This window comes from Remersonia thermophila, chromosome 4, assembly GCF_042764415.1.
Source record: "Remersonia thermophila strain ATCC 22073 chromosome 4, whole genome shotgun sequence".
In the NCBI taxonomy this organism is placed as follows: domain Eukaryota; kingdom Fungi; phylum Ascomycota; class Sordariomycetes; order Sordariales; family Chaetomiaceae; genus Remersonia; species Remersonia thermophila.
Window position 1 is genome coordinate 1,399,059 of NC_092220.1, and position 19,058 is coordinate 1,418,116.

Consider the following 19,058-nt stretch of genomic DNA (forward strand, 5'->3'; position numbering starts at 1 on the left):
CGCTGTCTTTCAATATCATTGCCATTGCTGCAGCAACGCAGCAACCTGAGGGCATTACTAGTATACTGCGTACGCAGTACCGGTCATTGGGCCATCCCGACTGCCGGATAATCAACCCAGACGGCTGCCATGGCTATCCCTGCCGGAGCTCATGGGGTTGTGCAACCCATTTCCCACCCCCCCCCCCCCCCTACTCAATACTACTACACACAGCATGTCCACCAAGAAGCATGCCTCCCAGTCTCTTGAATCATCGCCGGGCTGCGTCATCCTTCATTCTGCGTAAGCAAGAGGGACAACCATCATAAATGAGTGAAACCCCCAGCTGCAACACCGCCTGACGTCTGACGTTCCGGAGGGGGGGGGGGGGGGGGCTGCGCCGCCTGTGCCGCCGCCGCTGCCGTCCCCCCGAACCCCAATACCTCGACATGCCGAGGGTTTTATCGCTCGATTCTTTCCCCGGAAGTCCCCAGCGATCCGATCGGGCATCGACATCGTGCCGCGCAAGCACAGGCCCCAGCGTGGATCTGGCGTGCGGCTCGAGCGGCGTGAAACCCCGCTCATGTCAACAAAGCCACCGCCCAAGTGGTTTTTTTTTTTCTTTCTTTTCTTTTCTGCGTTTCGCTCCGGCGCTGGCCGGGGGGAAAAGTCGGGGTCGATGGGGTCTGTTCTGAGACAGCCTGTGGGAACGCGTGAAACATGCGAGCGGCCAGCAGAAATGCCTACCGGTCTCCAGGCTCGCTGACTCGTTGGGCAGCGGGTGGGCAGCAACAACAACATCAACAAGGGATACAGAGCACAGTACGAAGGAACGCAGTGCATTAGCGTCGCCGTCATGCCAGAGGTCCTGGTTGCTCGCCGCCTTCAGGTGGCTGGATGGTTTCCCCCATCGCGATGCCGACGACGGCGGCTTTTCGCCCCATGCCCGCTTCCTTGTGTCATGAGGACCTGGGACCGTCCCGGGTGGTTTTGCTGTCAAGTTCACGGGGGGGTGCCTGGTAGACTACCCTGACCTGCCGAGTCGATCGGCGGCCCGGCCGAAACCGTTGCCCCTTGGCTCAGGGGTTGGATTGCATGTTTCCTGTTTCTCTCGGGCCAACCTCTGCTCCGCTCCGCCGTTTGTGCTCTGGTGTCCGTCCACATGGTCCGACGGTGAAACCAGTGTCTAAGACCAGAGGCCGTGGGCCGTGATGACGTAGAATCGATCTTTTTCGAAGGGCTGACTCTGCTCGGTGTGTTGACGACATCTGTCGAACGATAATGATGAGTTTCGACGGTTCTGCGTTCTTTCATGAGTGACCTCTCCCGCACCGAATGCGATATTAGTTCTGCTTCCATCTGTTCCGCTCGTGGTCAAGATGGCAAAAAATTACTGATCAAGATGTTTTGCCCCATCGGTGGCCCATCAGGTAACGCACAGTCTGCAGCGCGGAGCATCTCCCCAGCGAACGTTCGGCGCCTTTGCCACCCAAGGCCCTGACGGATGCAGGGTCTTGCTGACACAAGGCATACAACGGTCCGTGGGAATCGGGAGCCGATGGCTTGATTTCCACCGGTAGAATGGCAATCCTTGCCTCCCTGGGTAGGTAGTAGTATATACCATGGAATATAAGTGGACACATTGACCATTCCGGCGGTTTCGTCGAACATCACACCTGGTAGCATGGCGGTGGTTACTCAGGACATGCCAAAGTCATCCCGGGTGTACCATGTAGGGCTGAGTGGAAGTCACAATTACGTATTACGTGAGACAAAACCGACTAACTAATTTATTCATCTTGGTCTTGTCGTGAGCCAAACCGTTGCTTATTTGTCGGTTGCTGACGTGCTGAGGGCTCGGGGTCGCTCCGATAATGAGATGTCCCCAGTCCGAGGACTATGTCTGCATTTGTGTGGTACGGTAACTGATCTCTTCGGATGAACCACTTGCCTGCTGTGAAACCGGGATCAACGTCAAGAGCGCTGCCAACATTCCATAGTCGATAGGGACTACTGGATGGTCTCTAACGATGTTGAATACCATGAGTACCGTGACGTCTTTCATCACCGGTCTCTCGAGGACAAATCCAGGATAGTCAAAAGACTTTTGCAACGATGCATCTCCAATACATACGACCTGCGTGGACACCCCTATGCCCTACGTGGTTCATGCGAGACACATCACAGGAGCTCTGCTCTTTTGTGGTACCACCGAGATATCCATCCAGGAGCGTGGGAGCCCATCTTCCTTACTCAGAGGCTCCAAGGACACTCGCTCTCCTGGACCCGAAGAGGATGCCTGGGTGAAACCAAAGGTTTCGAGCTGCGATTCCTTATACACAACACAAATGAAAGCCCCAGTCCCTAGTTGTCAGCTCCTAGCAAGTCTCTCGCCCAACATACGCCCTCAGTTCACACCACGACAACGCAACAAAGGCTTCCTCCCAAACAACCAAGCAAACCACGCATCGTTTCGGAGAGGATCTTCATCGGTCACTTGGTCGAACAAGCTAAGATAGGTATTCAGTCCTCGTGTCCGGTCATACCCTTCCTGTCGACACAGGGGTAAGCTATTTCCGCCGCTTGACTGACCGCCTGGTGGTTTACAAAATAGTCGTCCAGGCTGACGACAAGATACTCCCCACGCGCCACGGAGACAATGACAACGACAGGGTTCCCTCCATACGCCATGTTCGTATGTGATGCGACATAAACCACATAGACCCCACGCGGCGGGCCTTTGTTAGGCGTGTAGCTAGGGAGAATGTTGACACCGGCCACAGCTCGCGGCCGCAGGTCCGGGCCCAATATCCACATCTTCGCAACCACGGAACGCTCGCAACCGGTACCGTACCCGACAACCACTGACACATTCATCAGAGATAGGGAATCTAAAAAAAGACCAGACTCCACAGCAAATGCGTAGGAAACCAACAAACTCACGATGTTCACGAGATCATGCCCACCGTCCCCATTCACTCAGACTTCCGTGTATCCATCGGGTACGCGCGACTAAGATTACATCTAACCAGCAGGGAGGACACCTCCCACCTTCCAGGGCACTGGAATGGCACGAATCTAATATATACAGAATAGAAAAAGAAGAGAAAAGACCGAAGAAAAAAAAACCAAGAAAAGAATGTCGGTTGGTATACACATCAGTCATAACCTCATCAGTGTGCCGTTGACCACTCTCCCTCTCAACACGTCCCCTCCCCCTCCCCTCTCTCCTCTTCTCTCTCTCTCGGCCTATAGGCGCCACCGGTTTCAACCTCCCATCCCCTTGTTTGAGCCGGTCTCACACAACTGGTATTACATTAGTACAAAATTGCTTTGCCTGCCTGTGTGTGCATGCGTTGGGTTCTCTCGTAAGAGCAGTATACAAGACTTGAAATGAGCGAACGAAAATAGACCAAAGGAAATATCGGACTGGATGAGGGGACTGCCACTCAACTGCTCCGTTGAGCTCAGAACCCCTCCCGCGGCCCATGATGGCCGCCTCCAAACATAGCTTCACCTCCCGCTCCGTGCATCCCCCCGGCAGCATGGAACGACCACTCCACTTGATCCGACAGACCGTGCACCTCCGCCGAGATAGGCGACGTGTGGAACGGCCCCCGTTGCCCTGCGCCGGCGGTGTGGAATGCGGGATGTTGTTGCGGCGCGCCCGTGACGGGGTGCATGCCCACAGGCGATGGCTGGCCCACAAGATCCTCGGCCAGAGGCTTGCTGCAGCTGGGGCAATACATGTTACCGCACCGACCCGGCGGATGCGCTTCGACCAGGGTTTGGCTCGAGTCTCGATGCTCGTCGCGGATCCAGCTGAGACTGGCTAGCGAAGAGCGGGGCGTGGCCGTGGACAGGGTGAACCGGTTGGCATTCAGCGTCGTTGCGGTTTGCGGTCGCGTATCCATCTCGTTGCGGTGCATTCCCTCCGGCGACATGGATGCCGCTTGCTGTTCCGACCCCAGATAAGACGACGCAACCTCAAGCGGGCTGGTATGGATGGACGTATAGTGCGTCGGCGTCATGGCGGGATGCTGGAAGACCTCCGTGGGGCTCGTGTAGGGTACGCTGTACGCACCGGAGACGGCGACGGTGGTATGATCCCAACTGGCAGCAGGATACTGCGGACTTGGTTGGAGAGCCTGCGTGGTGGTCGACGGCATGCTGTGCACCGACTGGCCCGGCAGGACCTGCGGGGACGGCCGCAACGTGCTGCCCGGGAGTCTCGATTGGGACTGAGGGGTCCGCGCCCGCTGTATCGGAACGGGAATCTGAGTCGGCACCGAAGCTTTGGGCAAGATTTCCGGTCGCTTGACCCGCTTAGGAGGAGGGTTGGTGCGTCTCCGATTCGCCGGCGGCGGTCTCGCAACGGCCGGGGCGGTTGCGCCCGGGCTTTCGGATCCTGTCGACGTGGTGGCTGCGCCCACGCTTCCCGCCACGACGGTGGGGGTGGGGGCGGGCGAGGGTGGGAGCTGTGGCGTCGAGGTCCAGCTGTCGTTGGAGGCAGCCCGGCGGATGGCGGAGCTTGTAAAGAGAGACATGGTCCCGGAGATCCGCTGCTCCCAGTCCTGCACAACCGTTTCGATCCAGGTGTAGATGGAGCTCGTGCTCCGTTCAAGACCCTGGCGAATCTTGACATCGATGTCCATGGCGTGGGTCGCACCCTCGAGCACATGGCGATACTGAAGATCGAGAAGATCCTTAAGAGTAGTAAGGAACTTTTTGGACTCAGAGATGAAGTCGAAGACTTCCATGACAGGAACGAAGACTGCCAAAAGTCAGAAATGTTTCGCGTCGTGCGAGAACCAAGAGACGTACCTGGATCCGGAATGACTTGATCGACGGGGAAGAGCAGCCTCCACAGAGAGTTCCAGTTGTCAATCTTAGCCTTGTGGCTCCTAGCTTCCAGGGATGCGATGATCTTCTGGGTGATGCCGTCTTCGGGATCCGCACCACCGCTGTCGAACGAGACGTGGCACACGTCGAGCTGGCGCAGGTGCGAGTCCAGGGCGTTCTTGGAGGAGAATCCCTGGCAGCACCGAGGGCAGAGGAAGGGACCGGCGTTCCTCTGCACCGGAGGGTGGTGGGCACGAATGTGTTTCCTAGCCTAGGTCAGCATGGGACTCCGTGCCCGGCGGGCCTGACGATGACCTACTTCAACTGCGACATGTCGGCAAAGGAGTGTGTTGCGCAGACGTAATAATCCCGCACGTTGAATCGCAAGGGGTTGCGCTTGCGGTAAGGACAGCTGAAGTTGGTCATGCCTTTGGAGCTGTACGCTTGCGATGCCGGCGACACGTCCCGGTCATCGTCTCCTTGGCTGCCGCGGCGGCCGCCGAGGCCGCTGCCGTCATCGCTGCCGCTGCCGTCGGCTTTCCGCTTCCCCTTCCCCGGTTGTCCCGAGGGCGGCTGGTCGTTGTTCCCGGACCCCGGGCTTCCGCCGTAGCGCGGGGAAGGGGTGCCGTCGCCCACCGTGCCCTGGACATATCCCAGGCTTCCGCCTTGGGATGCCGTCCAGAGCTCCTGAAGGTAGCGATAGGTGCAATCCCAGATCAGCAAGGGGGCAGGGCAATCATCCACGTCCTTGCCAAACGTGTTCCGCAAGACCCAAGATGAGATTTCGTTAACCAGCTTGGCCTCTTCGTCCTCCTCTTCAACGTCATCGCCGTCGCTACTACCGTTGACCGATGGAGCGGCGGAGACATGGCCAAGACGGCCTGGTGGAGCAAGCTGGGGACTGTGGGGGTTGTGAGCATGGATCAACAGAGTTATCCGCCGTGAGAATACGCACCTGCTGATCTTCTTCTTGGGCGGGAGGGGGCGAGGAACCGAGGAAAGACGTCCCTCTTCGTCGTCGTCGCCGCCGCCGTCGTCCTCTTCCTCCGGGCCCATGCGGATATCCCGGGACAAGCGGGACTCGGAGCGGCTACACTCCGATTGGGTGTTGACGCACGTGGTGGACGAGATGATGGAGTCGATGGAGGCCATGCCCCGGTGGTGCTTGCGGAACGAATCATCATGGCGGCCCGACGCGGCGGTCACCTTGCCCTGGGAGTCGATGAGGACCAGCTGGGGGCGGGAGGGCTTTGACTCGGGGGTCATGGACTTGGCGCCGCCGGGGAAGCTGGCCATGGTTGGGCTGGTGGGTGGGGTAGTGCCGGAGAGGGACAGGGCGTCGGCGGCGGCCGGCACCGGGGTGGAGGCGGAGTCGGAGTCGTGGCAACGGGCGGCGGCCGTGTCAAGATCGGCGGCTGCAGTCTTCCGCGGCGAGTCTGCATCCTTCCGAAGGCGATATGGGATGCGGAGGGGAGCGTCGCCGCCGAGCTTCAGTGCGGCACGCCGGGACGCAGGGGACCTGCCCCTCGGTCCGGGCATCATTCTGCTGGCCGGCATGCCCGGTCGGGGGTCTTATACGTCGGGGCCCGGCGGGCAGCGGGAGACGCACTCCACCGGCGTCGAGCGTCAGCACGTCAACACGTCAAGCGTCAAGCGTCAAGCGTCAAGCGTCAAGCATCAAGCGACAAGCGTCGCAAGACCCTAGAAGGCTCGAGCTGATCCGGCCCCCCGTCTCCCCGCTTGACAACGCCCCCCTTCGATAGTCGACGACGGGGGCACCGAAAGGCCAGCCTGGACGGCCAGGCGCTGGGACTGGCAGCGTAAGGCACGCGACAAGCTGGGGAAGCGCTGACGCCTCGGCCGAGACGCGTACAGTACAGGTTGCGACGTGGGACCTTGTCGCGAGAGTTAAATTTGCTTCATGCGAAGGGGCGACAAAACGAGTGACAAGGAAGAAACGAGCGACTTGTAACGAGCGTGTGAGTGTGTGAGAATTGTGTACGCTGGCGACGGGGATGTGTAATGAACGAAGGGCCACTCGCATAACAAAGGAGAGAAAACGAGAAATTGGCCTCGACAACCCGTGGCTGCCCTCAATGCGCTGTCTCTTGTGCGTCTCTGCCTTTGTGCAGGCCGGCGTCTGCTTCTTCAGTCAAACCCGTCCGGGGCTCTTTCCAGGCTCCTCCAGCTGCGTGCTTCCCTCTTACCTCCCCTGACCCTCAACCGCGTTTTAATTTCCCTTGCTCCCCCGATTGAGAGAAGCTGCAGCTCGTGGCGTGCTGGTCCAATAAAACAAGCGGCGGCGACGGCTTTGTGATTGGTTCAGGTCGCCGTTCCTGAGCGCAGGGTTGCTTGGCCCGGCTGCTGCCCCGATACAGCGATGCCTAGCAACGTCGGGCCATTCCTCTTTGTTGCTGGCCTCGACGCCATGTTGCAGCAAACCACTCGGTTTGACCAGCGAACCAACGGTGATCCAAAGGTGCGAGGCTCGATCTGATGTTTCAGACAGAGAGACCGTTCCTCGGGCCTGCAGATCGCTTGCCCACGAGACCCACTCCCTCCATTCACTCCACCCTCCCCCACTGTTCGGTTCCTTTTCTTGCCTTGACATCATCCCAAAAAAAACAAACCAACGTCAAAGGACCTCGACTTAACGACACGGGGCCCTCGCTCCTCGCCGGACCGAAATCACTAGGGTCCAGCGCTCGTCATCGGCCCAGCAGTCCAGAGTCTGCCAGTCCGTGGTACTGCACTGTCGTATTCCATCTGACCCCAATTTCCCCGGCGGTTTATCCAAAGGGAACGCTCTCCCTGCCTGTCAGCCTCCAGCCCGCGCCGAGTCAACCTCACCGTCCAGTGTGCACGTGGAACACACACACACACACACACACACAGAGAGAGAGAGAAAGAGAGCAACAACCAGGAAACTCGTTTCAGCCGCAGCCGCGTTCCCTCCCAGGAGACCGTCCCCTCCCGTCTTCGGGTCCCCGTGGCATGAGCCGACGCAGGAGTTGCCATGTTGTCTCTGTTTGTCATGTTGTGTGTGTCGAACCGGCATGTTTGCCGTGTGCATCTTCGCCTCAGCTTGGACCTGGTCTCGCCGTTGAGCTCTACGAGAACGCCGGATGACCCCACCCCATCTGCAGGTACCTGCCCCCCGCTTCTAGAACGCCCGCTGCTGGATCCCGCAAAAAAAAAAAAAAAAAAAAATGGAAGAAAAAAAAACTCGATGGATCCTCCAACTCCTCTTCCACACACACAAAAAAAAACGATCCGCAAAAATTTTGTGACAAGGGTGAGATTCGAACTCACGCCCCATTACTGAGACCAGGAAATCTCGCGAGATTTGGAAATTCAGGTTTTACCTGAACCTGGCGCCTTGGACCGCTCGGCCACCTTGCCTATTGGATGTTGGTTGCAGAGCGCCGTCGGATTGTCCCAACGTCAACCACAACGCGACCCACACAAAACATGCGACAAGCGCCGATGACGACGCGTCCAGCGTTCATGTCAACGCCCCAACACGCATGAAAGTTTGGGTCAACTGTGTGGGCTGACTGAGCAGGACGTGTTTTCGCGTAGTTGTTGTTCCGGCGAGAGAGCTCAATTGGCTCATTACGAAGTCCAAGATCGCCATACCTGCTGTATTACCTGAGCCTCGCTGGGTCGCAGTGCACCGAGTGTTTCAAGTTGACAACTTGTCTCAGAGGCGTGGGTATCGGATGCTAGGAGGCTTGATTGTTAGGCTCTACTGCAGTACTGCGTACGGTGTAGATGAATGATGCAGTGGCGTTCTCATAAACGATTGCATACCACTGCTGGCGCTGCTGGCGAGATGTTGTTTACCATGAAGAACTGATCCGGTCCGGCTCGGCTGGCCATGATATCGGTCGTAACAAACAAAAAGCGCCGGGATGAAACCACTCTGGTCTTGCAGCGTTCACATATTGGCTTGGCCGATTCACCCTTGTTCAACCCGATGACGCTGCAGTCGGGAGTTCGGAATCTGCGTGGAAGTCGGGTCTGATCTGGTAAGCCAAACGATCCAGGCACCTTGGGTCATGATGTACCTTTTCGAAACGTGGGCTTCATAGTTTCTCATTGTCCATCGTCAAGACCTCAACAACATGACCGCCTATTGCCAGAGGCTTTTCTGCAGAACCAAGCTCGTCGAGCCGATTTTCCATTGTTGCTACCCAACCCGAACCGCCGACCTCTCATCCCCCCATCCCATGTCATCCTCATCTACTGGCCAGCAACCGCCTTCACAATTTCCTCTGCCAACCTCTTCGCGCTCGCCGGGTTCTGCCCCGTGATCAACTTCCCATCCACCACCACCTTCTCCCCCCAGTTCTCGCCGGCCTTCTCATACCTCCCCGCCGGCCCGACCAGCTCCGTCAACCTCTGCTCCAACACAAACGGGACCGCCCCGTCCGCACCCACCGCCCTCTCCTCCTCGTCCGAGAACCCCGTCACAGCCTTTCCCCTCAGGAACGGCGTCCCGTCGACCGTCACCCCGACCAGCGCCGCCGGACCGTGGCACACGGCCGCCACCACCTTGTCGGCGGCCACAAACTCGGCCACGAGGGCCTGCGTGGCCGGGTCGACGGCCAGGTCGTACATGGGGCCGTGCCCGCCGGGGAAGAAGAGGGCGTCGAAGCCGTTGGCCACCCCGCGGTGGAGGAGCGAGGCGACGGGCGTGGTGGATTCCCAGAGGGCGGATTGCTCCGAGAGGAAGGAGCGGGAGATGGGGTCGTCGGCGGCCGCGTCGATGGAGGAGGGGTCCAGCGGGGCGGCGCCGCCCAGGGGGGAGGCGACGGTGATGGCGAAGTTGTGGCTGGTGAAGACGTCAAAGGGGTGGGCGAGCTCGGACTGATTCGTGCCGGGAGGAGGAGGCGAGGTTAGCTTGGCGATGGAGGTTGGGAACGGGTGCGGCGAGAGGGGAGGGGATGTACCAGGTACCAGCCCGTGGGCTTGCCTGTGTCGCCGAGCTTGCCGTGGGAGGTGAGGACCACGAGGACCTTGCGGGAAGTCATGTTGAGGGTGAGTCGAAAGGAGGAAAGGCGGGATGGGAGGTGGTGCGAGTGGGTGCGAGTCGACAATGATGAAATGACGAGGCTGAGGGTGATGCGTGCGAAAAGAAAAAGGCGGATAGATCGAGCCCAGATGAGACGAACTTGTTCTGGCCAGGTCGTTTCCCTGTGGCTCTCCACCTCTTATAGACGGGACTCACGATGGGAGCTTGGGAAGATGTCAAACCACATCCGCCCGTTCAGCAAGGCTCATGGCATAGACGAAGGCCACCTTGTGCGACTTCTCAAGACCCAGCAGCTTTCTACTGAGGAGAACTTGCTCATTGTTCATTGCTTCCACTGGTCTTCCAGCTATTCGGAGGCTTGCCCAACATCCAGGATGAGGCAAACGTATCACAGGTCTCCCGCCCCGTAAGCTTGGAACGGTTGAGTGACGTCACACCGGGAGCCGAACCCAGGTCGACGACGCACGAAAAAAAAATAAAATCCGAGAACCTATCCAGCATCCAATCATTATTGCACCATACCTGACTCGTGTTGCCAGAGCCATGATGAAACAACCGCTCCGAGATAGCAGCCACGTTCTATGCTCCAGTCCCGGGACGCGGCATGTCCTACCCCAAGACCGACGGGGACTCGCCTTGCTATAGGCCCGCAACGACGCGTGGGTCCGGGCCCAGAAGGCCAGTCAGCCTTGGGAGCGGAGCGGGTGTCCGGTAGGACGGAGCGTGTAGCATACGCAGAAGATGTACACACACCGGAGAGGCCCTGCGCCCATGATTCGCCAAGGCCAGGGTAGACAGGTTTCCCATAGCAGCAATGGACAAGGTGATGGACCGTACCAAGAATGAAGGATGAGGGAGAAAGCGCCGGATGCCCGTCTCTCTCTACATCCACATCAGATTCCGACTCTGCCTACGATTCTGCTGCCAGAGCGGCCTTCCCTCCGTTGGCCCCCCTTCCCTCACGCCCTCGCCAAGCGGCTGCTCTTGCTGCTGATACTGGCCCATCGACGAGCTGCTCAACGCCGTCCCCGCGGGAGCGCGATCGCTATACCCCGCGCCACCGAACCCCGGGTTTCGGGCATTCCAGGCGCGCGCGGCACGCTCATCCCCATTGTCGTCTTCTTCCTCCTCCTCCCCGATCCTCCCGAGCGCCGCATGGTACCCGTACGACAAGTCACCCCCCTCGCGGTCCCCGACACCGCCGGGGGCGCTGGTGAGCGGGATCTGGTCGCTCTCCAGGTGCCGCTCGGCGCCGCGGTTCAGCAGGAGCGGGTTCAGCCCGTTGAGCAGGCCGCCGCCGGCCGCGTAGGGCGACCCGAAAGCGGAGTGGGGGCCGGGATAGTGCTGCATGGGCGAGGGGTCGCTCAGGCCGCTGGCCACGCCGGCGGAGTAGGGCGGATAGGACGACGGAGAGACGACCGAGGCGCCGTAGGCGAAGGGGTTCTCGGGGTCGTGCTGCTCGACAGGGGATGGCTCGTTCTGGAAGGGCATGCGCGGAGCGGAGGAGGTGGCCAGGGGCGGGAGGCGGCTGCGGTCGGCGGGGTGCTGAGGCACAACGCCAGGGCCGTACGCCGCGGCGGCCATGGGCGCTTGTGGCGGCGCGTCGTGGTAGAAGGCGGGGCCGGGGGTCCCGTCTCGAAGGCGTCCGCGTCCTCGGGCGAGAGGGCCGCAAAGCCCGTGCCGCGGCCGGGTTGGGGCGGGCTGATCACCTTGTTGCGGATGCCGCCAGGCCCCGGGCCACGGCGCACGTTGGCGTTGCGCCGGCGAAGGAAGAAGAAGGCCAGCGCCACGAGGGCGATCAGCACGGCGAGCCCGCCAATGGTGCCGCCTACGATGGCACCGGTGCGGTAATTTGACGTTTCGGTCCAGGAGGGGGCCGTGGCGCCTGACGTGGCTGCCGTCGGGCTGTCGCTTGTTGATGTGGATGACTCCGAAGCTGAAGAGGAGGAGGAAGAAGAAGAAGAAGATGGTGATGAAGAAGATGTTGACGTTGACGAACTCGTCCTGCTTGATGAGATGGTGCCGAGAGTGGTTGGCTCGGCCAAGGTACTGACGGAATCTGTGAGAGAGACGCTCACGGTAGGCCGGGCCAGAGTTCCCGTCGCACCGCTGGCGCTGTTCAGCACCGTGGCGGCGAGGTCGCTCGCCGTCCCGCAGCCGAACTGCGAGTAACCGCCTTCGAAGACGTTCCTGTAGCAAACGTCGGAACCGGTGCAACTGTAGATATAAGGGTTGACCTCGGTCTGCGGCCCGCTGTTGGCGTCGACGCACCCCGTAAAAACGCCGGTGGTGCAAGAGCCGATGCCGTCCGGACAGCAGCCTACAACGTTATGCTCCGTGTCCACCACGCAGTGCGATCCGGCTCCGCACGTCGCGGGCAACGCCGCGTCTCCTCCGATGTAGCCGCATATCGTGTTGTTCTCGAGCTGCCGGCGGCGGAAGGCCAAGAGGCGCGCTCCGGGCGGAGGGGTTGGCCGGAGAGGCCAGGGCTGGACGTTGAGAAGGCGATGCGGTATTGTTGCCGCGGGCTCGGGTGTTTTCCTCGGTAACTTCGGTACCGTGCGAGCGCTGGTGAGCTGGAGGATGCTCGACACGAGAAGGAGCGCCGTCGGCCGCGGCAGACGGTCGAGCATGTCGGCCCTCATGGTCATGAAACAGGCGCGCTTCGAGCAGCTGTGGTCTTGGGGCGCTCAGCGCCGATGCAGGCGTTCGCTGTGGGCTGAAATGGAACGCTGACGGCTGGCTGCGTTTTTTCCTGCAATGGCCAACGTCAGGCCCCAGGAACGGGCGTGCCTAGGTACCTACTAGGCTGGACGGGGGGATTCCAAAGCTAAAATGCGAGATGATGCTGCATCTATTGATCTGTCCGGGTCGGCTCCGGCAGGAATGCGAAGAGGGCGCCAACGACGAAGCAAGCGCAAGCAACCGAGCAATGGGGGCGACGGAGCAGCACAGCCAGGTCACATTCCAGGTCTGCGCCGACGCCTGTGCCTGCGCCTGCGCCTGCACCCTTTGCCGGCGGGCTTCACGACGTTTCAACAACGCTGACGTCTTGCCCCCGCGCAGCCTGCGCCAAGTCTTCATGTGTGAACCGAAACCCAGCCCCAGCCGAGACCCTGACGACAGGGATGCAAACCCGATGCTGACGCCGTGGGGACGTGTGCGTGGTCCAACGGTGGATCTGGCCGTCGGCACGTCAGGAGTGAAAGGTGAGGCCAAGAACCCGGACAGACTTGAGTCTTGAAGCCACTCCAAACACAGGGGCTGCCCCATGGCATGTTCAGACGATGGGATGCAACAAGCGACAGGCCTGCACAGGCAGCAGAAAAAGAAAATAAAAAAAACCGTCGTGACTTTTCCCTCCCATCATGAGCCTTGTAGGTGAGCCCGAGGTCGATGACGGGAGCCGGATCTTGATCCGAGAGTCCAGGTTCCCCTGGCGGCATGAACGTTCCGTTAGTTAACGTTGACGACCCATCGTTGGCACGTCCGCGTTGCGGGCGCCGGGCCCTGCCGTAGTGGGTAGCCACCCCTTGAACCTGGTTTTTGGTGGCCTCAAACGTGAAGAACTCCATCAAGGGAGACCAGGATCTGATGCGCAACCCTCCTCTGAGTTCCAGGCCTTCCTTACCCAACGACTTTCAAACGACTTTCAAGGTCGGCTCTTTGGGTGATACCTAGGGAAGCGTGCAGAGCCTGGCCGATCACCAACCATCTTTTCCCCGAGAGCTCGGCCAGGTCAGCGCAACATCGGGACTGACGAACTGGCGAGGCGAAGCACGGCGTGCGGTGGGTTGCCCCCGCCCAAACATCCCTGCGTTGCAGAAGTTCCGCTCTGGACCGCTGGGCCGGGCAGGAAAATCCTCCGGCGCATTCGAGGTTTACACTACCACGGTGGGTCGTTTTCTTCGGCTTTGGTAGTAGAACGATAGGGGTGCCAACGGAAAAAAAATCCGAGCTGGTCTGCTCCAAGGTTTAATGTTCTCATCCCAACCTGAGGTGTCGTTGGTATTTCCCAATCCATCCATTGGATGTGTTCTGGTGTTCTGCCGGGTCAACAATGGACGGAATACAGACAGAGTGCTAGTTACCAGTAGTTACGACCGTACACTAAAGGGAGATGTCAAGTTTCCAATTTTAGCGGACCTTCCACCATCCCGTCCTCGAAGAGCCTCGTGGCGGTGCCCCACCAGCCGCCGGATCCGTCTCAGCCCGGAGACGAAGCGCCGTACGGTACCTGACCCAGGCGCTAATTTGTCACGTACGGTGTATTAATTTAGTGTGTAGTTACTTGAACCTTTTCCAAATCGGGAAGGATTCCAGCCTCAGGTGTGAAAGCTGGGATGACCGAGTGCTGTCGGACATCTGAGACCTTGAATTGACTGCAGACTTTTGTTAACAAGAAAAAGCCAATGGGTCGAACCCGCAACTCTACCTTCTTCTGTCCAAAGGCCCTGGAACGGCTGTTTCACTCGGTGGCCCGGGGATTCTGCTTATCAAACCGCGCCTCACGCTGCCTCATACGTTGGCGTGGATGCTGAGTCGAACTTGGAAGCCAAATCATCCGATGACCGTCCAGTGCACCTCAGCAGGCGCCAGGCCATATGGGAGGAGGGGAAATTCCAAGCTGTTCCGGTGAAACAGCGGTGACACTTCGAGATTGACAAATATCAACGACCAACGCTCACCAACGCGATCACGTTGACGGAGTAGATGCACGCGTCTCCTCGAATTCTCTTAAATACATTACCTTGTCTTATGCTGCTCCCGCTCTCACACACGAGGGCACTGGTGCAGGTTCGCAGATGGAGGATGCCTCCAGGGAGGACAGAATGCGAAAGCAGGCCCCCTTCCTGAGCGAAGTGTGTTATCAACCATTTTCGAGCGAGGTGAACAAGTTACAGAGCTAGACTTCTCGGATTCCTGTCTGCCATCCCTCCGGCGCTCAACCCCCTTTCGCCCGGAGGATATTATACAACATGCCTGTTCTCCACCTACATCTGTCCCTGCTTTTCCAGCCCTTGCAACGGGCGGTCGATCGAGCCATGACAAATACGTAGCAAAACCAATGCCATACACCCGTGAAAGATCATCAACAATGCGCAACTCCCGATCATGCCAGAATGTAAGAAGTCATCCTAGAGAAAACGTCAAAATCGCGCAGGCCGCTCTTCAAGCATCTCCAGCATCACCGGCATCCTCCGACTGCCCGCTCTGCTGCTTCTGTTGCTGCTGCTGAGCCTGCAGAGCCACCACCAGCTCCGTCAGCCGGTCAATCTTGGCCGTCAGTTCTGCAATGCGGTCTTCCATATCCGCAGATGGATCCCCGAACGCCTGGGAATACCGCTCGTGCGGCACGACCCGGGTGGTTGAGGGCCCCGGCTCGAGGTTGTCAATGCCCACCTCGCTTCCGGGCGCCGCCGCCAGGTTCCCGGAGGAGGGCTTTGGCTGCAGGTGGTGCTGCTGGTGGCGCTGCTTCCTCGCCGCCAGGTTGTGGCTGGCGATGGTGGCGTAGCGCGGCCCGCGGAAGCCGTTGTATTGGGTGCCCTTGCCGGCGGTACCGCACAGCCACTCGTAAAACTCGATGGCCGCAACGATGGGGAGGTGGGTCGCCTTGAGCAGGAAGATGCGGGCGCTGCGGAAGTTGGTGTCGCCCGGCATGACGAGGCGCAGCGGCCTGAAGATGACGAGGGGGAGCAGGTTGAAGGGCGGGTAAAAGTGCGTCAGGCGGTTGCTCGTTGAGGCCTCGAGCACGTAGACGCTGTAGACGTAGAGGTACTCCTCTCGTGCGTGGGTGATGACGCGCGAGAAGCTGTTGGAGAGCATACCGGTAAGCGAGCCCGTGAGCAGGATGGAGCTGAGGATGATGAAGACGACCATGAGCGGCGGGCCGAAGACGGGGTCGATATTGTTCATGATGTCGAAGCCGACTCCGCTCGAGCCGAAGAAGATACGCGTTAGGAATCCTGTCATGTCGTGAAAGGAGTACGAGTCGCGGCCGACCAAGGAGAAAGTGGTGAGGAAGCCGAAATAGATGACAACGACGAGAACCATGAACTTGACAAAGTCCTTGCCCATCTCCTTGAGGCACGGGATGAGAGTCTGAGGACCGTCAGCATCTCAACGTCAGCATCGTTGAGAGGGGAGGGGAAGCACTTACGCCCCAGTAAGGGCTCAGGCTGAGAATGGAAAAGACACGGGGGACCATGAAGAGGGCCTCGAGGGCCAAGACATCAAACGAGAGCTCCACAAGATGCGCGTTGTGGCTCTTGAGCCCGACGGCCCGCAAGATAAAGTACGTGAAGCCGATGCCGATCATGAACACGTCAAAAACGTTCTGGGAACGTCAGTTCATCGCATGCCCCGCGTGGAGCGAACCGCCGGAAGACAGCGCCACTCACCCAAACATCAGTGGCGTAGAATACCGAACCGGCATCGATCCACTCGCTCAGCTCGTCATAGGCAAACGCAGCAAGCCACAGGTTGAGGAAGACCTCGAGCGTCGTAAAACGAGTCGGATCACGTTCCATGAGGACGGAATAATACAGGAACAGGAAGCTGACAAAGAAGAGCACCTCAAACGACTTGAGATACTTGGGCACGCGGAGGCGCGAGAAGGGGTCGGCGGTCGACGGTTTGTAAAACCGGGGCTTCTTGACCGAGTGCACCGAGAGGGTATCCCAGAAGATGATGTCGCCGTTCCAGATGCCCGTGATGATCTTTTGCACCACATTCTGGCTGAGAAAGCACTTGGCATTCGCGATGGCCGCGATCTCGAGCGCGTTGAGGTTGGCGAAGTGGGCCGTGGGATCCTCCTCCTCCTCCTCGTCATCGTCGTCATCGGCCGTCATGCTCATGGTGAGCCGCGAGATGGAACGCAGCAGCAGGTTGCGCTTGTTGCTCCCGGACGGCGACGGGGTGAAGACGGAGCAGGCCTGGCCGAGCAGCGAGGTGCGCTCGTCGGGCGCGGCAGCGGCCTCCTCATCCGTGGGGGTCGCCCCCTCATCATCGGCGACCTTGGGGTCCGGGATCTCGTAGAGGCAATAGTCCACCACCTCCCTCTCGGAGAGATGAGTAAGGAACCTCCAAGCGACAATCTCGCACGCGTTGGCGCGGGCATCGTTCAAGCCCTTATCCTCGGTGGCGGCGCCGTAGTGCCATTTCAAGGCGAGCAGCGCATTGACGATGGCCGGGTGGGTGCAGTTGCGTCCGAGGTGATCGACCAGCGCGCGCAAACCGTCGCCGGCGCTCGTGGTCCTCAGCTGCTCAAACGTCACCGGGAGCTCCACCGCCTTGGCGATGTATACCGACAGCTTCTTGACCAGCACGCGAAAGCAGTCGTCGTCGGCAATGTCTGGGAGCTCGACGTCAATGGCGCGGACAAGGCGACCCTGCGGCGAGGGCGTCCGGAGGGGCCCCGCGCCGCCTTGGGGGACGCGCGACTTGACCCGGATCGGCATCCTGCGTCGGCCGGGTTTTGAAGGGCACCCCGTGGCGATGTCTATGTCAATTCTGCGGTTGTCCGCGAACTCCTGGGAGCTCAGCGACGCCGATGCAGAGCTGATGGCACGGAATCGAGGGAAGCAAGCGCCCTCATGACCTCATATACACAGTAACTAACGTTGCCGTGCATCCAGATCGAGGCCTCGCGGGGGGGGGGGGGGGAGCTGAGACGCCGAGCCGTCTTAGCGCAGCGGCTAGGCGTGATTGAGCATCGCCGCGCCGCATCGTGCCATTCAAAGCTGCTGTTTCAGATCCCACTGTTCGTAATCCCTGGCCGCTCCCTCACAACATGCCCCGCGCATGTGACTTCAGGCCTCGGTGCCTCGAGCGATAATTAACGCTGGAAATGGTGGTGGTAGCGATGACAAACGTGCAGCAAAACGACCAAGCTTCACAGATCCCTCTCGCTCCTCTTTGGTTTGAGGAGAGGCGTGCTTTTTGTTTCCCTTTGCTAGGATTTGGCTGCAATGGCTCCAATAGCAAAAAAAAAAAAAAAAAGAAAAGAAAAAAAAAGCAGTTGTATAATAATAACTATTACTATTGTAGCGATTTTGATCTATTTTGATCGATTTGGCTACCTGCGTTTTGCTCAAAAAGTGGTGTACGCGCAACTTGCAGATGTGAGGCAGTGCTTGGTGTTTGCAGCCGACAATGGAAAGATGACATTCACCTCAGCACACCACCTCCGGGCAGCGATCCTGGTGAGAGCGAGACAATGTGTCCTACATTACTCGAATCCTCAGTATTCTCTCAGGTTTCTACTTGCTTCGTAGAAGAGATTGCGAAGTTGCTGGAATAACTAGATCAGAATACTTTGATCATGAAGCACTCCGGCCAAAGTCAGGTGTGACTTAATTCTTGTACACAGCGCAGGTGACGTTATGTTGGTTCTGACCAGGGGCTATGAAGCCGATCAAGATTGGGGTCAAGAGAAGCGAATTTGGGCAATGCAGGCCCTCAGAAAGAGAGCATGCGTACTAGCGTGGTTCAGCGTGTGGAGTCCCAGCTCAATCGCATCGACAGTGCAAGACTGTCCTCGTCCATGATCGTTTCCCTGGGATCGCTCCTTTGGCCTTCTCCTCCCTTCCCCCAGCCGTTTGTCTTTCATGTCTTCACACCCGTCGGCCTGTTCATCTCTGACAGCCCTTCCTTGTCCCTGTTATCCTCCCCTTCAAGCCACGGGCACAGTACCCCAAGGCTGTACATACTCGCTAAGCCGAGTTTGAACCTCCATGGAGAGGTCGCTGAGTAGATCCTCCAGTGGAAACAGCATGCTCGTCGGCGTAAAGTCGTTGCATTTCACGCACGTACCGCCATACATCTCGCGCAAGCGCATGGCCCAGGAAGGAATTCCCAGAGAAGAAACAACAGCCTGGTGTGTCCGGCGATCCTCGAAACCACCATCGGCATTCTGCTCAGGAGCCAGGGCCATCAGCTCTGCATCGGTTGCTACAATGTACTTCAGCGCGTCAACAATCTCGCGCAGGGGCCGAGTAAGGGTGTTGCTGCGGGAAGGGTACAGGCCGGTAGACGAGAGGAACGCGTTGAGACAGGCGATGCGGTTGGCGTTGCACGTCGCGTTGGCGCAGGGCCGCTGCCCGATGCGGGAGGTCCAGGTAAGCAGGGAGGACTTTGCTTTGGCGCAGACATGGTGAACAACTTCGTCGCGTGCTGCGAGGATAGTTTCTGAATGAGA

General features: G+C 59.1%; 5 protein-coding genes and 1 non-coding gene across 6 annotated transcripts; 1 reads left to right on the plus strand and 5 right to left on the minus strand.

The window, feature by feature from the left end:
- Positions 1-3,446: 3,446 nt before the first annotated feature.
- On the minus strand, positions 3,447-6,378 carry VTJ83DRAFT_4521 (uncharacterized protein; the record flags this gene model as incomplete). The annotated part of the gene is made up of 4 exons (XM_071011020.1): positions 3,447-4,753; positions 4,804-5,087; positions 5,141-5,722; positions 5,777-6,378. The coding sequence occupies 4 exons, from the start codon at positions 6,376-6,378 to the stop codon at positions 3,447-3,449; spliced, it is 2,775 nt and encodes a 924-aa protein (XP_070865971.1).
- Positions 6,379-7,317: 939 nt separating this feature from the next.
- Positions 7,318-7,950, plus strand: VTJ83DRAFT_4522 (uncharacterized protein; the record flags this gene model as incomplete). The annotated part of the gene is made up of 1 exon (XM_071011021.1): positions 7,318-7,950. The coding sequence occupies one exon, from the start codon at positions 7,318-7,320 to the stop codon at positions 7,948-7,950; it is 633 nt and encodes a 210-aa protein (XP_070865972.1).
- Positions 7,951-8,108: 158 nt separating this feature from the next.
- On the minus strand, positions 8,109-8,223 carry VTJ83DRAFT_t105. Its single transcript has one exon. It is a non-coding gene; the product is annotated as a tRNA-Leu (tRNA).
- An 843-nt stretch (positions 8,224-9,066) lies between these two features.
- On the minus strand, positions 9,067-9,857 carry VTJ83DRAFT_4523 (uncharacterized protein; the record flags this gene model as incomplete). The annotated part of the gene is made up of 2 exons (XM_071011022.1): positions 9,067-9,693; positions 9,777-9,857. The coding sequence occupies 2 exons, from the start codon at positions 9,855-9,857 to the stop codon at positions 9,067-9,069; spliced, it is 708 nt and encodes a 235-aa protein (XP_070865973.1).
- An 884-nt stretch (positions 9,858-10,741) lies between these two features.
- VTJ83DRAFT_4524 (uncharacterized protein) lies at positions 10,742-12,510 on the minus strand (the record flags this gene model as incomplete). Its single annotated transcript, XM_071011023.1, has 2 exons — positions 10,742-11,560; positions 11,608-12,510. 2 exons carry the CDS (start codon positions 12,508-12,510, stop codon positions 10,742-10,744), a joined length of 1,722 nt encoding a protein of 573 aa, XP_070865974.1.
- A 2,521-nt stretch (positions 12,511-15,031) lies between these two features.
- VTJ83DRAFT_4525 (uncharacterized protein) lies at positions 15,032-17,319 on the minus strand (the record flags this gene model as incomplete). The annotated part of the gene is made up of 3 exons (XM_071011024.1): positions 15,032-15,961; positions 16,020-16,196; positions 16,261-17,319. The coding sequence occupies 3 exons, from the start codon at positions 17,317-17,319 to the stop codon at positions 15,032-15,034; spliced, it is 2,166 nt and encodes a 721-aa protein (XP_070865975.1).
- Positions 17,320-19,058: the final 1,739 nt, after the last annotated feature.